At 40.1% G+C, this 18,460-nt stretch overlaps 1 protein-coding gene across 11 annotated transcripts in view; it reads right to left on the bottom strand.

Moving 5' to 3' along the window:
- Nucleotides 1–5,053: 5,053 nt before the first annotated feature.
- mbnl2 (muscleblind-like splicing regulator 2) overlaps nucleotides 5,054–18,460 on the bottom strand; it is a 145,710-nt gene continuing 132,303 nt past the window's right edge. For 9 of the 11 annotated variants that reach the window (XR_008723589.1, XM_055636681.1, XM_055636680.1 and 6 more), the window contains one exon: nucleotides 8,680–8,820. Coding sequence is in view for 2 of the 11 variants with exons in the window: in XM_055636686.1 (XP_055492661.1) it covers nucleotides 8,681–8,820 (140 nt within the window). In the remaining 9 variants the exon portion in view is untranslated. Of the gene's footprint in view, nucleotides 8,821–18,460 lie in introns of all 11 variants that reach the window. The other 2 variants (XM_055636686.1, XM_055636687.1) reach the window with 1 other exon arrangement.

The raw sequence follows: 18,460 nt of genomic DNA on the forward strand, positions 1-18,460 counted from the left end.
CTATTTCCTTCGCTCCATAGATGCTGCTGCACCCGCTGAGTTTCTCCAGCTTTATTGTGTCCCTATAGGGTGATTTCACTAAAGGTCACTGGAGCGTAGATCCGCACCCACGTGACCAAAATTCTCAAGTGGAGGACACTCGAGGGTTCCGGTACATGTTAGTGGATGGGAAAAAACGCATTTCAGCCACCCGTTAAAAACTGGGAAAAGTTTGAGGTTGTGAGCGCTGCAATTTACTGTGCCAAGTCGGGGTTGACCGTACCATTCCAGCTACCCATCATCATTTCCAGGAAAAAAAAAAGATAGCAAGGGACTAAGGTCCACTTCAAGAGGGAACTGAAGGTGCCAAACCGGCGGAAGTTCCCAGCCGACATTTGCCGTGGATATTTAAGGTCCAATATATCGGGAATTATCGCGTTTGCTCGCTGAATTTCATCAAAAGTAAGTTAATAATAATCTTACTTTTTGATGATGAAATGTCAGTGATACAACGCGATAATTCAACTTATCCGCAGCCATAAATATCCACGGCAAATGGGCGGCTGTTCACTTCCGCCGCTTTGGCACTCTGAGTTCCCTCTTGAATTTACCTACCTTGCTATCTTTTTTTTCCCTGTAAATCTAGGTAGCTGTGCCTCACGGTCACCCCGACTGGCACAGTAAATTGCAGCTCACAACCTCACCGTTTTCTATGTTTTTAACGGGTGGGAAAATGCGTTTTTTCCCATCCACTAACATGTACCGGAACCCTCGAGTGTCCTCCACTTGAGAATTTTGGTCACGTGGGTGCGGATCTACGCTCCAGTGACCTTTAGTGAAATCACCCTATACTCTGTTCCTCGACTCCATCCAAGGACCCCGACACTCCTTTCAGGTGAGGCAGAGGATCACTTGCACCACCTCAAACCTCATCTACTGTTCCAGGTGTTGACTCCTATATATCAGCGAGACCAAGCGCAGACTGGGCGACAGTTTTGATGAACATCTGCGCTCCGTCTGCCTTGGCCTAAGCGATCTCCCAGTTGCCAAACATTCCAACTACCCATCATCACATTCCCATACTGACCTTTCTGTCCTGGGACTCCTCCACTGTCAGAGTGAGGCCACACGCAAATTGTTGGAATAGCACCTCATATTTCCCTTGGACAGCTTACAATCCAGAGGTATAAATATTGATTTATGTAATTTCAAATGGCCCTTGCATTCCCTCTCCATCCCATCCAAACCTAGTAATCCTGCAAGTATCACTGTTCGTATACATCTCATTATCAACTTCTCCGCAGCCAATGATGGACCATTGTGGGCTCTGTGGCCATCGGTGCCGGCTCTGATTAGTTCTGTACCTTTTCATACCTTTAGTTTCTCTCTCCCGACAGTCTGAAGAAGGGTCTCGACCAGAAACACCACCTATTCCTTTTCTCCAGAGATGTTGCCTGACCCGCTGAGATGCACCAGCATTTTCTATCTTAAGAATAATTAAGTTTGAATGTGCAATACAAGAGATCTAGAAACAGCGATGTAGCAAAAAACTAGCCATTTGGCCCAGTTGTTTCATGTTGTCTGCTGGTGGAGGGGATTCTTCCTGCAGACATGGATCTATTTATTATTGTATAAATATATATATATTTTTTAATGTTGGAAACACTCAGGCAGTATCTAGGGGTGAAGATAGACACAAAATGCTGGAGTAAATCAGCAGGTCTGGCAGCATCTCTGGAGATAAGGAATAGGTGAAGATTCAGCTCAAGAACCTGAAGGGTCTTGACCCAAAATGTCACCCATTCCTTCTCTCCAGAGATGCCACCTGTCTCACTCAGTTACTCCAGCATTTTGTGTCTATCTTTGATTTAAACCTGCATCTGCAGTTCTTTCCTACACAAGGTTAGGCGGTGTTGGTCACCCTGGCTGTACACTCACCTAAACCTTTCCAGCTCTTTTGTAAATTGATGTAACTACGAAGCCCTTCTGAAGTGTGCCCAGGCATGATTCAGTTCTGGGACATTGCACTGATACTGATAGAAAGCATTTTAGTGTCTGGAGTGGAAATTTATTTGGACACAAAAGAAAGTTTTCAAAATGAAATCACGGATTGATGTGGACCCAGGGAACATGGCTAACATCATAAACCATGTAAATTCTCAACAGCTTCTTAGATTAGAATCTAAATTTGTACAAGTTTATTTGTAGAGGAATGTTAAATACATAAAAATACATCTGAATTATAAATCTATTTAATTGTTTAATTGCAGCCTCAGCTGTAAATGAATGCAAACCTATTTTAGTTGCATCTTTTTCCTGTGTTGAATGTATGCCTTATCCCTACAACTCCCATTCCAACTGATTCAGCGTTAATAAATTGGGAGTTACGGAGCCCATGGTTAGAACATGTGCCTGCTTGTGGTAGCCTTCTGATCGTTTGAGCGTGACAAATTCTGGCATAAATTCGTGAGCAGACACTCATCTACAGGGAACTTGAATCTTAAATAATGATTACAAACTGTTGTTAAGTGTCAGGGGACTGGATATTATATGATTAAAGCTCCCAACATATGTCCACCAAGAAGTGCCAACTCTGCTATGTACCTAGAGCAATGAACAAAGTGATGTGTCAGGAGAAGGGTTGGGACCTACAACATCTGTCCATTCCATCCAGAGGTGCTGCTTGACCTGCTGAACTCCTTGTGTGCTTTGTTGGTTCTTTATAATTTCAGCTACTGCAGTTTCTTGTGTCTCCATTTTACTGCAAAGTGTCCACCTATTTATAGAGCCATTGCATTGCAATGCGCGCATTATGTACTTTGCAAGTTCATTCTTATTTAGGCAAACATTGTGGGGCCAAGTTTAAAGTAGCAAGCTTTATTTAAAAAAAACATTCACAAGATGCTCCATCTGGTGGGGTCAGTATTTCATTGCCTTTTCCAAAAAGAGAACATGATTAATACCATTGGTGAAATTGGAGGACTGGAAGGAACGCATTGCAGAATGGTATCTTTGGTTTAAACCAGCATCTGCAGTTCCTTCCTACGCATTGCAGAATGGGATGACAGGTTTGACGGAGCTCTTTAGATTCTGTTGAAAATGGCAGTCTTCATTAAAATGAGTAACTACTAGGTGGATGAGATTTGGTGGAGCAGGATAAAATTTATTTTTTTCCCTGAAGCTCCAATTTAATTTAAAATGTATTTTGTTTTAATTTAATTGTTGATTGAATTCTCCTTCTCATGAAGAATTCTGTAAGCCAGAATTTGTTACAGAAATGAGATAACATACAAGTTGGAGTAATGGGGAGATACAACGTAGAAACAGGCTCTTCAGCCTATCAAGTCTACGCATACCATCAACCACACCAGTCCTACATTAATCACATTTTATTCTCCCCACATTCTCATCTACCACACACACTGGGGGCAATTTACAGCAGCCAACTCACCCATCAATTTCCATGTTTTCAAGATGTGAGCGGAAATCTGAGCACTCGGAAAAAATCCCACTTGCCCACAGGAGAATGTGCAAAACAGACAGCACCCTGGGTTGGGATTGAACCGAAGTCTCTGGCACTGCGAGGCAATGGGTTTATTAGCTGCACCACTGTGCTGCACAAAGTCTTTAAAATATATTTTAAGCCAAAGAATACAGAGGGTATTACTAATGTAACCATGCAGTCACCAGAATACTGTAAAAATATGGAGAGGTAACTATTGAGGAAACTCATTCATCTCATTGTGCTTATGCTGGGCTGAAGTACCATTCATGAATTCCTTCTTACAATCCTGTGAATTATTTCCTCTTCAAGTAATCACTATACTATCTTTTGGAAGTGTACTGTTGAACCTATTTCCACTGTCATTTTAGTATATTGGCATTTTAGTATATTTAGTACCCCAACAATAGAACAATAGGGCCCACCCCTTGCACTGATGTGGACTTGACATCACTTCTAATCATGTTTTTTTTCATGTCTTTTAAAAAAAGTCTTCCTTCTTATTCGAAATTTTGTGGAATTTATGTATAATTTGGTCCTGTGTTTGTCCGAGTCTATGTACCTGTGAAACTGATGCAAGCAAGATTTTTCATTGTACCGATATCTCACCCTACTTGTGCATATGACAATAAGCTCAACTGAGTAAAGGTGACATTTTAAACTCATTGATATTTGGAGCCTGTGGGTGAATGAATGCCTTGGATTAAATGTTATTGATATCGCATTACACAAACAGTGTCACTTGATTAACGATACATGCTTAAAACATCACATAATCGAATTTGCAAGGATATTTTAAACAACGGTTGGTGCTGGGCCAAACCTAATTTCATTCAATAATACCGTTGGACAACACAAGAGGGCACAATTCTGGTTACTGCATAGCTTCAGCAAAAGCGCTGGAAGAACATGTCAATATTTTCACAATGTAGGGAATATCCAGTTAAAATCTGCTCTCTGTGTCACAGATCCTTTCGCACACCCCTTCCTCTCTCTTTACCAGGTTTTTCCCCTCACTCCATCAATCTGAAGAAGGGTCCCAACCCGAAATGTCATCTGACATCTCCCTACCATGTTGCCAGCGCTTTGTGTTTTTCTCAAGATTCCAGCATCTGTAGCCTCTTCAATTATTAATGACATTTGTCCAAGATGAAAACTGCATTTTCTACATGTCAAATACTTCATTACCCTTGAACTGTATTAGGATATTGAGCAGTCTTGAAAATGATCTTTCCTTTCTTTGTGTATGCAGACTGCCTAAATTTTTTTTTTAAAGTGTTGCCATTGTATCTGACTACACTATCTCTGGCAGGTCATTACATATACTCATTGCTTTTGTGAGAAAACAAATTGTCCCTTAGTTCTCTTTTAAAATGTTACCCTCGCACTTTAAAGCTTTGCTCTCTACTTCTCAACTGCTCTATCTATGAAAAAGACTGTGATCATTCACCTTATCTTTGCCTCTCATGATTTTGTATGCCTCTTCAAGATCACCCTTCAGTCTCCTAATTACAGGTCACGTATATGTGTATGAGTGGGTAATCAACATTCATGAAATAATACAACAACATGTTCCCAAATATTTCTTTATTTTCCCCTCAATGGTCATAAACAAATAGTTGTATTTTAAGAAATATAACAGTGAATCATTCAACATAACTAAACCATAAACAGTATATAATCTGGCAGTAATACAGAAAGTCAGTACTGTATACCTGGGATATGGAGGCTCTGTGTACAGATAAATTGTTTCATTGCAGTGACATATTGTTATGCCTATTGATAAGAACCCCTAACTGCACCCATTTGTATTTGTGTGTGTGTGAATCGAGCTGTACATTCTTCAACTACTAAGATTCACCAAATAGCATAGCTAGTAAACTTATTTGGCCGCTGTAACTAGAGTTCAAATTGGCATTGTGAAATATTTACCAGGCAACTGTTTGCCAAAAGCAGCCTGAGTAATTTTTTTTTCAACTTAACTCCAATTTTCTAACTAGAAAATTATATCAGAAATCACAGAATAAGGACTGTAAACTTCCATGGCTCTCTAGTGTGATGCCTGGTAAAACAACTCTTGAGATTTCAACCCAATAAAAATGTAAATAAGGTACAGTGAGTGAAAGGGTACTAAACAGCTTACCACCAGGTTGAAAATGTTGTATCCTAAGCAGGGATGCTGTTTCTGTCAGACTTGTATGATATGTTTGAATATTTTATCTTTTATTGTTGCTCAAAGCTACAAGCATGAGAGACCAACCGCAGTTAGTATTCCTCAGTCGAGGCGTGAATGTTAATTTCTAAATAAAAATTGCAGCATACAATTTTATATATAGTTTTAAAAATAGTTTGTGTTAACTGCCTAGAATTCCATCAAGAAATATATTATATTTCAGTAAACAGTTACAATTAATGTAAAACTGCCTCTCATGACAATGCTTTGAACGGAGGATTTAGTTTCTATTTAAAAACCTCCGCTGCTCGTTTTACAATATAAAGACAGTTATTACATACTTACTATGTACATAAGTGCAACTAGATATGTTGTACATATCTGAACATCATCAGTATCAGATATTTCAGCTGCATGTCAACTCTGAGATAGTCACAACACTTTTGAAAACAACAAACCCTTTGAAAAACACAAACCAATGCGTTCCTTGGGTGCGAATTCCAAAAATATTCAAACAGTATCAATTTTATACCATCTGACAGTACACAGATGGCGAAGAGCCAATATCTGCAGGTCAAATGGTTCACTTTATCAGTTGAAAAACTGAAGTATAAAGACCTTATCTATCCTTAACATTTAAAAAAAATACACAGATCTATGTAAGTACACATGTATCCTGCCATTATTATGACATAATTATTTCATGTTAAAGATCAACTTATGTATGTTAAAGTACTAATTAGCCAATAAATGTTGTTATGAGTTTGAGTTTGAGTCTGAGCCCTCAGAAAACTAAGTGCGCTGACTAAGTGCTGCGGCCAGAAGCCATGCCATCTTATTGTAGTGCAACAAGTTCTTAAGCTAAGTGCACTATTTCATAACAAAAAATATCACTATTGCATCAGAAATCTGAAGAAAACTGTCTTTCTACACAAAGACAGAAAAATAATTTGATGGTTATTGAGAATAAATGTGGTTTTAAAAAACAAGCACATAAAAGTTATGACATTATCATTGTACTAAGACCACTGAAAACCTGCACTGGACTTCTGAACGTCCCATTATGATATAGTTTCCTATTTGTCAACAGTGTGTTTTATGTTGTAAAATGCAGGCCAAGTTGATTTGTAATGGACTGAGCTTCACATGTATAATATAAGAGCAGGATTTAAAAAAAAAGGTTATAACTACTATTCATCCTCAATAAAAGGTTAAAGAAAACAAAATCATTACATGTTATCTTTAGTATCAATTCTACTATAAAACCATTAACATTTCATATCATAAAACCAATCTTGTAAAAAGGTAAACCTATTATGAAAAAGGAATATATATTTTCAACACAATAAAGATCCTGATCAAACTTAACTAATTTCTAATCATTACAATGGAGGAACTTATCTATGATCTTCTACGACTTAAAAAAAGTTTTCTTTAAATATAAACTATAATTAAAAAAAAGAAAATTGCCAAGTTATAGGTTTTTGTGTTTACTATGTTCTGATTAACATATGCAGTGGCAGATTGATTCACCAGTATTAAAATCAAATTGTAGAATTCAAAGTTATACCACGGGACTGAGCCAGCCTTAATGTACATCGTGTTTTTTTTAGACATTGTAACATAATTTTGTTGAACAGTGTTTTCTTATCATCAGCATTTCTTCCAAACGTCATATTAGAGTCACAATTATATTGTGACTTGCAGAATGAAGGTAATAAATTTGGTAAAATTTACAGCTTAAGGATTCAATTTGGCTTAAAGGAAAAAATAATCACCTGCCCTCATTCTTGTTTCATTGACAGTAAAACGATATTAGTGAGAGATTAGGGTGCATTTGGGAAGAGCCTTTTCTTAGAAAAAGAATAATTATTTTAAAAAAAATTAATTCTTCTCATCATGTATTACATCGACATTTTTGTCAAATTGTGCCAGCTAATTCAGTTTCCTTTGCTAACATGAGAGAAAATAAAATGCAATTTTGATAAAACTTACATTTTGTACATATTTGTGAATAATTGCCCCACCCTCTTTATTTTAGGCACTGTTACATAAATCATGTACTAGATTATAAGTGACTTTATAATACGGTGCATCTTTTGGAGTTGGAAGAATCTTTGGTAACGCAGAAATATAGTGGGCAAAATTATTTTTGTTGCAGTGAAACCGATCTACTGCAAACAATCTAGTGCTTTTGTAGCCAGCTACACTTACTGAAATTCCACTGTGCAAACTCTACTGACATTTTCAGAATTGGCAGTGGGAACTTCACTTTATCCTTTGACATGATTCATCAAACTTTGAAACAAGCTGCCTCAGTAAATTCAACCAACCTCTCAACTTCTCTTAGGACCTACATATCCACAAATGACTTCAATGCACTGGAAAAACGTCCTTTCATGATTTGCTCTTAACATCTAAACAAGACATCAAGAGCATCTGCAATCAATATTCGGTAAACTTTGGCAAGTCATTATGCCTGTGCAATATTTCAGATTAATATCAATAAGAACCCTGGAGTTATTTCATAATTCCCACCTATTTAAGATTTAGTTTTCTTCATCTTTTTTTTTTTAAACATAAAACTGATCACTATTGATTAAATGCTATTTTTTTCCCAGTGATTAATTAGGCTGTTAAAAGATTTAAAAGCCTACTTTAATTTGCACTGTAAATTTCAAAGTTTTTTTAGGTACTGTCTATTGTATATATGTCCGTGGGGATTCTTCCAACTCAGCAGGTGCTGTTTTTGTATACCATGATATCAGACAACAAATTATTAATAATATAACCACATCACACTCTTTACAGAATGTAATGGCTTAACATCTCCACAAAATGAGACATCAGAAAGTAGATTTCCATTGCCTAGATTGTAATATTTATCTTAAGTGCTAGAGTTATTTACAGGATATACGAATGTTACATATGTGCCTGAAATCATCTATATCCTTATATTTGATAATGCATTTCCAATCAAGATCTTGTATTGTTGCTTAATCTAAATAGAATGCATCTTGATTTAGTTAGCATGCTGGCTGTGGTAAGCCCAATATTGATGCAGGTGGGGAGTGAAGAGGATAGTATTTACAGTAAGCTTGTTCGTGAGTTTCCATAGAGATGTCCTGGGAATTCAATAGCTTCGGGTTCACTATTTCAGCATGATCTGTTAGGGATGTAGGAAAAAAAGAGGAATTTAGCAAGGCTTAAGGTAACGCAGATGTAGGCAAGGAAGAGGACAGGATCTATAACAATAGTTGTAATGACATACAAATCCCTAAATAATTGGCACGACCGTTTCAAACAAAACATGCAGGTTGCTATGGAAACCGCACATGCATAAATAATGTGCACTGGTCATTATCTTCATCTGGAATTGGAAACTAAATAAGATCAAAATTGCGCAGGATTCAAATTGTCTAATATCAGACTGGGCAATATAAAACCAGCAATTCAAAATTTTAAATTGAGGAATGTATAATGTTCATGGGTCTAAATGTGACGATGTATTCTATTGAACCTTTGGTTTTGCCAATGTAACACAGTAACAAGTAAACAAGAAGCTCCTCATGTCTTGCCAATGCTTCTGCTAACTCCAATTCAAACCTCAGTGACAGTAGATATACAAAGACAATTTCACACAGGTTTGGTCAGCCAATTTTCCTGACCTGACACAGAAACTCAACAAGATGATCATAAAATAATGAGAAATCATTAAGATCTGATATTCTGTTTGCTTTATTAATTTAAATTATTTCTCATTAACTGTTAATCAGAACCGCAAACTGGATAAGCTGAGAGTTGAGAAATTTCAAATACTGGACTACATAAGCATGCTTACCTCCTTCCAGGTCGATGTCAAATAACCGGAAAACACAAGCTGATGCTTTAGTTATAATGCAAAGTATTGAGATCTAATCAAAAACTGACACTAAGGCCAAAAGGGTTATGTTTTGAGAATAGGTGGCCTATATTCCCTTGCCACAATGAAAATGAAAGGGCAACCTATTTCAAATATTTATAATTATCACATTTTCTCTCTGTCATCCTATTTTCTCCAGTGATAGGGTTCAGGAAGACCTACACAAAGGTAGTAGAAAGGTGGTTTGTCTTCCTCTCTCTTCATCCACCCCCTGTTGTTCTGGATAATGATCAATCAATTAGTTAAAGAATGGGATTGATTCTGGCATTCAGAAAATTGGCCCAATGGAAAAGATAAAGAATCCACAATCTATATTGGCATCACAGGTTCAAGGAGCGTGGTTATTCATCAAAGCATATGTTTTAATATATAAAAAAACATCTGCATGACGTTTTACTTTCTTATAGTGATGCACCACACTTGTTGGGGAAACCACTGATGTACGCTGTGGTCTTGGACAATCTGATTTCTTGGCTTGCACACTCTTCACAAGAAATTGATCCAGGCCATTGGGTTCCAAATGCATTTGGTAATCACAACATGAAAACTTGAACTTGCACTTATTCAGTTTGTAAAACCACTTTGATCTTGACTTCAAGGATTGCAATTTTTTTGTAAGGAACACCCACAGTTGTGCATGCATACTAATAGAATCCTATTCTTAAAACCAAGCCGGATATTTTGGTAAATAGTTGGAATTTGGAATGGTTGGAATGGATCATCAAAAACAGCACCTAAGAATATACTATGACTACCATCCAGAGCGTTGCTCTGTTCAGCTGCTAAACCCTACTTCCTATAAGTTTACTGATTCTTTGCCCTTTCCTCTGCAGAGCATTAGATGCAGAATTTATGCAATTGGACCAGGAGTTGGCCATTTCAGCATGCTCCACCATTCTTCAAGACCATGGTTGATACCATTAATACCATTTTCCTACAGTCCCCACATCAATCGAAATCCAAAATTCTATCCGAACATTCAGAATGACTTCAATGACTCAGCCCTGACCATTTACATACATAGAAACATAGAAAATAGGAGTAGGCCCTTCGGCCCTTCGAGCCTGCACCGCCATTCAATATGATCATGGCTGATCATCCAACTCAGTATCATGCACCTGCCTTCTCTCCATACCTTTAGCCAGAAGGGCCACATCTGACCCCCTTTTAAATATAGCCAATGAACTGTGGCAGAGAATTCCAGAGATTCACCACTCTCTGTGTAAAAAATGTTTTTCTCATCTCGGTCCTAAAAGATTTCCCCCTTATCCTTAAACTGTGACCCCTTGTTCTGGACTTCCCCAACATCATCGGAAAACAATCTTCCTGCATCTAGCCTGTCCAACCCCTTAAGAATTTTGTAAGTTTCTATAAGATCCCCCCTCAATCTTCTAAATTCTAGCGAGTACAAGCCGAGTCTATCCAGTCTTTCTTCATATGAAAGTCCTGCCATCCCAGGAATCAGTCTGGTGAACCTTCTCTGCACTCCCTCTATGGCAAGAATGTCTTTCCTCAGATTAGGAGACCAAAACTGTACGCAATACTCCAGGTGTGGTCTCACCAAGACCCTGTACAACTGCAGTAGAACCTCCCTGCTCCTATACTCAAATCCTTTTGCTATGAATGCTAACATACCATTCACTTTCTTCACTGCCTGCTGCACCTACATGCCTACTTTCAATGACTGGTGTGCCATGACACCCAGGTCTCATTGCATCTCCCGTATAAATGATATATTCTCTTGTCTGTGTATGATTTTGCTCACGTGTTTGGAGCTCATTGCATGTGTTTCTGATGCATGTGCATGTGTTTCTGATGCATGTGCATGTGTTGCATTATCTGAATGGTGGCCGATTAGGAAAAGGGGAGATGCAACGATCAGCTACTAATTTGACTCTCCAGCAGGAGATTGTAGTATATAGCTCACGTTCAGTAGCGGCATTGTTAGGGCAGCTAGAAATCCAGCACCTAACAATGGCTCGCCAAAATAAGTATGAGATCTATCTCTTAAACAATCCAAAACTTCAATTTAGATACTGTACATTAATTAACCCAGCCTCTTTTCTTGTCTCACCCCCAGAAGAGCAATTAGAAGCAGGACATGACTGTTTATTTGTCATCGAGGAGGAAACATCTGTAAGAGAGGACTTGAGGGACGCGCCTATAGAGGACTCTGATATAACAATGTATGTAGATGGGAGTGCATCTATTGGACTATGGGGAGAGAAATTGTCTGGGTACGCAATTGTTAATCAGAATGGGGAAATTGTAAAGGCAGCTGCCTTTGAGTCACCGTATTCAGCACAACAGGCTGAATTATTTGCTTTTATTCGGGTTTGCATTATTGGAAAAATATAATAGGTAACCCCCACGAGGTTCATTGCGATCTTCTGGAGGAGCGCTTGGGACTCCGTACCCTTTTGGAAATATCTGCTTACACGAGGCTAAAGGGCTTGGACAAGCAGAGACAAGGATCGATCCCGCGGTGTGGCTAGGTATCGTACAGGGAATTCGTTATAGTTTCATAAAATAAAAGTTTAGTGGTCCAGTGCTTGTTTTACTGAACTAGACTACGGGGGTTAGCTCCTGGAGCATAATTACATCTCTAGGAGCATAATTACAATGAAGGGTCTTTGGTTTGAAACATGTACTCTTCCACTTTGCACAGATGATGCCTCAACTCCATGAGTGATCGTCTGCATTTTCTGTTTTTATTTCTGGTTTTCAGTATCTGCACTTTTCCAAATTTCCAAATCATTTGCTACTCCTGAATAATGGCTTCCAAAGATTTGTGCTTATGGGTATTCTGGGTTCCTTGGAACAACAACATTTTCCTGTCTGTCACCATTTTTTGTGCATCAAATTGAATACCACATTTTTCACATTATATTCCATCAGCCATGTTCTTGCCCAACTCAACTTTGTCTATCTCCCCTCAAAGACTTGTAATATCTTCTTCCTCCTTACTGTGGGTTCCAAATGCATTTAGTTTTGTGTCAGCAGCAAATTTGGAATTATGGTGCCTGCTCCCTTCAGTCAAGTTTTAGTACTTTGTAGGAGGATCCCCCTTTTTGTAACAAGTTGTTTTTGACAGCACCTCAGTATAATGGAAAGGAGTTGCATGCGTTTAGCACTATTCGTGCCTCTTTAGAACATCTCACAAGCATTTGAATACTACTTTAATCTGGCTAATCTTGATAAATTACAAACATGCTAAGCAATTTGTAGCAACAAAGAACTGTAGATGCTAGCAAGTTAAAGCAAACAACATTGATCAGCCAATCAAGCTAGTGATGTTGGCAAAGAGAAACATTAAGAAAATTAGGAAAACGGTTCTCTCATGATCTCAAGAATGAAAATACAGGATTGTAGGAGAGCGCTAGATTTTGTCAATTGCTTATTCAACACTATGTGGGAATAATTTAGATCACGATGACTGAGAGTAACAAAAAACAAACATGGATCTTTTCAATACATACTTATATTCATTTGAAAGGAATACCCACATGAGGCCTGAGAAAGAGGTGTCTTTCATTTCTCATTTTACTAAAAAGTATTCTGATGGAGGATATACAGGCATTTAGATGGACAAGGGCTGATAATCAGCATGGTCTTGTACGTGGGAGGTCATGTTTTAGAAATCTGATCGTGTTTTTGAAGACGTTACCAAAAAGCTGTAGATGTTGTGCAGATGGACTTCAGCAAAGCATTCTACAAGGTTCCACATGGTAGGCTGCTCTGGAAAGTTAGATTGCATCGGACCCAAGGAGAGATAGCTGAATGGATAGAAAATTTACTTCATGGAAGGAAGCGGAGGGTGATGGTGGAAGGTTGTTTCTTGGACTGCAAGCCTGTGACTAGTGGTGTGCCTCAGGGTTCGGTGCTGATTGTAATCTATATCAATGCTTTGGATCAGAACATACACGTCAACATTAGCAAATTTGCAGATGATACAAAAATGCGTGGTTTTGCAGATAGTGCAGATGGTTGTGAAAAATTGCAGCAGGATCTTGATCGATTGACCAGGAAGGAATGTAGGTGGAAGTGGAGAGGAAAAAAAGGTGCAAGTGGAAGGGGAAGAAGTGGGGAGGGGTTATATTGGGAAAGGAGGAAGAGGGGGAGGGTTATGTAGGTACCTAAAATTGAAGAATTCAATGTTCATACCATTAGGTTGTAAGCTACTCAAGTGGAATATGAGGTGCCGTTCCTCCAGTTTGAGTGTGGACTCATTCTGGCAATGAAGGAGTCTCAGTACAGAAAAGTCAGTTTTGGAAGAGGAGTTAAAATAGATAGCAATTGGGAGATTCTGCAAGCATTGGCGGACCAAGCACAAGTGTTCGGCGAAACGGTCGCCAAGTAGCCCGTGAATCTCCGTCTCACGTGGAAGGACTTTTGCATTCCCTGGATGGAGAGGGAGGAGGTATAGGGACAGGTGTTACATCTTCTGCGGTTGCACAGAAAAATACCTGGCGAGGGAATGGTTTGGGTGGGAAGGGATGAATGAATCAAGAAGTTGCAGAGGGAGCAATCTCTGTGGAAGTCAGAAAGGGGTGGGGAGAGGAAGATGTGACTGGTGGTGGGATCATGTCAGAGGATGATGTGTTGGATACAGAGGTTGGTGAAATGAAAGATAAAATTGAGTCTTCTCTAAATGCCATTATCAACTTGTTCAATTCTTATCACTTCTCCATCCCAGAGCAAACCGTCTGTTCTCCTCTCAACCTCCTCCTTTCTTTGAACCTTAAAAGGCATTTTCTATTTAACTTTTTTTCCAGTTCTGATCACTGACCTGAAACATTAATTATGTTTCTGCACAGATGCTGTCTGACCAGCTGAACACCTATGAGGATCTTTTGTCTTATTTCGGAATGATATACCCTGGAATCAATCATGTCATTTTTAATTAATGGCTTGATTAAGAGATCATAACGTGAAGTTTTAATTGGGAAGAAAAATGGGGCAGGAGGGAATAACTGTTCTAAAAAATGCTGAGCAATGATGCAAAAGTCTTTAAAAGTGAAGGGGTTTGATGTAGGAGTGAAAGAGGATCCATAATTGGAAGATGCAACTAGTCATTAGTGAATCAATTATAGAATTCTTTAAAAAAAATCTTCACCCTAACAATGGTTAGAATGCAAAATTACAACTCAGAATAAGTGACATAAATGCATTTGTGGAATGGAGATAATTAAATACGGGGGTAAAACCTATGATGCATTTGGTTGAAGAGGTATACGAGGCGGCTTATGCAACTTAAACCAAAGTAGTTAGTACCAGTGGGTGCAGCAGCATCAAAAGTCGGTTTGGCATCAAAAGTCCGCACCCGCTGAGTTTCTCCAGCACTTTTGTCTACCTTAGATTATCCAGCATCTGCAGTTCCTTCTTAAACATAGTTATTACCAGTAGTACTGGGTAAACTCTAAGCAATTCCAGATGATAAGAAGAAACAAAGTAGAACACCTAATTTATGTGGAAAAACTGTTACCAGACTCGCATGTGAAGGCTTCTAGATTACTAGGAGAAAAATGTTTCATTCCAGAAGTTAAAATATGGGTGAAAAGGAAGGGGGAAGTCAAACTAGGTCTTGCTGGGTTCATTTGTATCCTCAAGATCAAAGGGTTGTTAAGGGCCTGTCTCACTTGCCGATTTTTTTCGGCGACTGCTGGCATAATTGACTGACGTATCAGGTCACCGAAAAAGTCGCGGCGTGATGACGTATTGATGCACGGTGTTTCCTAAAGTGTCGGAACAATTTTTGCCGCCGCTGGATTTTGAAATGTTCTAAATCTTTTGGCGACCCTGATATGATGCCGGCAGTCGCCGAAAAAATCGCCAAGAAGGACAGGCCCTTTACAGGGATATTCTGCTCGACCTTGAGCAACTGCACACAACTTAGTCCCCAGTTCCTGATTTTCTTTTAAGAACCTTATCTCTCAGTTGCTGTGCCAAGCTTTCATTTATGTTTGGATATAATAAACATTCTATTACTACCTTATTTATAACACTAGCCTTCCAAAGTTGCTGTTTGGGCCCCAAAACATGTAAAGTTCCAGTTTACCTTCATAATCCACTATTAGAAGAAAATATATAATTTACTGTGTATTGTATTAAAGATACTTTCATAAACATAATTGATCCTGATACCATTGATTCCTGTTCATGGGTTTTCTTAATTAGTTATACCTATAATTTAAACATTCAGCTCTGTGCACCATTTTATCACCTTCATTGTGCATTACCTGTCTCCGCTCTCATACCATCGTCAGAACCATACACAAACTGTACTACCAAAGTTAATTATGTAGTTCTAACCTTCAGCATCAAACCATTGAAATGACTTAATCTTTGTGCCAAATTAATTCAACCATACCAATTTTTTCTTTCAAATCCAAGTATCATATTAAACATTTTGTTGATTACTACCCTGAATCGAATAAAAGTGCGATGTGTATTCATCCGATGACATTATTGCTTTATTCCATTGTTTCCCTCACTTTTTCTTAATTAAACACATTAAGCTGCAAGCCTAAATGAATCACTGGTGTCACTACAGCTCCATAAGTTGACATTCATAAATGTAGACCATTTGAATTTATGATGAAAATAGAAGGCAAAAGATGGAAAGGAAAAAAATGGGTAAATGAATTATGCCTTAAATCCTTAATCCAATTACTTCCCTTCATATCACAGAAGTCTACCTTTACACCCGATTGCTGGTGACCAAGGCATTGACTGGACTCAGGCAATGCAATACTCCCAGAGAGATCCATGCACCTTCGTGCACTACCTCAATTTTAAAAGCTCTGTCCTTCCAGCTACTTTGACCATAAGCTCCAGACTTTCCTTCCTAAATCTCCCTTTCTCCTTTAAGAAGCGTCTTTCAATCTACCTCATCAGGTTTAATATACAGATCAGTGTTAAGAAACATTCCGGGTTATTGATTTAAACATTAACAAATTGCCAATATACTCCAGATTGCCAGAGATCATTAGATAAAATTGTACTGTATTTGTCCAAGCTCTTATTTTTATTACTAAACCCAGTTTCCTCACACTGTTTTACCACAGTCATCATCTTTATTCAGTTCGACAAGTGAACGTGGTGTGTGGAATATCAAATCGTGTTATTCAAAGCTGCTTATTTTAACTTACATGTTCAAGATTCTATTTTAGCAATCAGTACCCAGTGTTTAAATAAAGCCAAATTATTTTGATTAAATTGATTCTTTTAAATCAATGAGACCCTAAAGTATCAAACACATTCCTTTCAGTTAGAAGAATTACAGTTTCTTATAGGATGAATTGAAACCTCCTGGCAATCTGTAACATTACTCTTGACATGGTTGTAAAACTAACCACAGACTGCTGCATGACAATATGTCAAACGATTTACACAAACTATACATTCTATTACCCATCAAGATCTTGGGTTTTCTAACTTATTACCGGTTGTTGTCATGCACACTATTCCAAGATTGTATCAGAGACCTAATTTCCAACTGGAAGCACTGGGACAAGAGATTAGAAATTATTATTAAATTACTTCATGACAGAGCAGCAGTTATTACCTTATAACAAAAACTAGCAAAGGTTATTTTTATAGGGATGCTAGACCAAGTGGGACCTGTTGTGTCCCGTCCCCTCAACGCGCAGTGGTGGGGGCAGTCTGCGGTGTCACACACACACACTAACCCCCCCACCCCCCCACACACATACTAACCCCCCCACACACATACTAACCCCCCCACACACACTAACCACCACCCATAGATATATTAATATTATATTAATATTATTCATTCGCTCCTTTTACCCCATCCCCGCCCTATCCACTCATGCATAGCCCCCAACTCACAGGCGCGTCTAGAGAGGAGAGGGAGGGGGGGGGGGGGGGAGGGGGGGGGGTACGGGACACAGGGGGGGAGGGGCAGGTGGAGGGGGGGAGGGAGGAGAGAGGGGGGGGGGGAGAGGGAGGGGGAGAGGGAGGGGGAGAGGGGGAGGGGGAGGGGGGGGAGGGAGGGGAGGGAGGGGGGGGGAGAGAGGGGAGGGAGAGAGGGGGGGGAGGGGGGGGGGGGAGGGAGGGAATATAGGAAAAATAAAAGAGAGAGGAAAAGGGGAAGGGAGAAGGGGAGAGGGAGAGAGGGAATGAAAGAGGGAGGGAGGAGAGAGAGGAGAGAGAGGGGAGAGAGGGAGGAGGGGGGGGAGAGGAGGTGGGGGGAGAGAGGAGGAAGGGCTTGGGAGAGGAGGAGGAGGAGGGAGGGGAGGAGGGGAAAAGAGGAGGGGAAAGAGGAGGGGGGGGAGAGGGAGGAGGGGAGAGGAGCGGGACGGGGAGCAGTGGGGCAGCGCGAGCAAGATGGCGCAGACCCATTGTGGCGTCATCAGCGAAAGGCAGTCGTCTTTCAAAGTTTTGTCAGATTTTTGAACATTTTCAGTAATAACTTGAGAAATAAAGCATGAAATTTTCAGATGGCGTATATGGAGAGAGGATGGGGGAGCGGAGGAGTGGGGGAGAGGAGGAGGGGGGGAGAGGAGGAGGGGGGAGAGGAGAGAGGCCGGGGAGGGGAGAGAAGGGGGGGGGGGGAGACAAGGGGGGGGAGGGGAGGGGGTGGGAGAGTTGGGGGGGGGGAGAGGGGGGGGGGGGGGGGAGGAGGTGGGGGGGGGGGGGAGGAGGAGGGAGGAGGGAGGAGAGGAGGAGGGAGGAGGGGGAGAGGAGGGGGGGGGGGGAGAGGAGGGGAGGGGAGGAGGAGGAGGGGGGGGGGGAGAGGAGGGGGGAGAGGAGGAGAGGGAGGAGGGAGAGGAGGATGGGGGAGAGGAAGGGAGGGGGGGGAGGAGGAGGGGGGAGGGAGGGGGGAGGGGAGGGGGAGAGGGGGAGACAGGAGGAGGGG

Source organism: Leucoraja erinacea, chromosome 6 (genome assembly GCF_028641065.1).
Source record: "Leucoraja erinacea ecotype New England chromosome 6, Leri_hhj_1, whole genome shotgun sequence".
NCBI lineage: Eukaryota > Metazoa > Chordata > Chondrichthyes > Rajiformes > Rajidae > Leucoraja > Leucoraja erinaceus.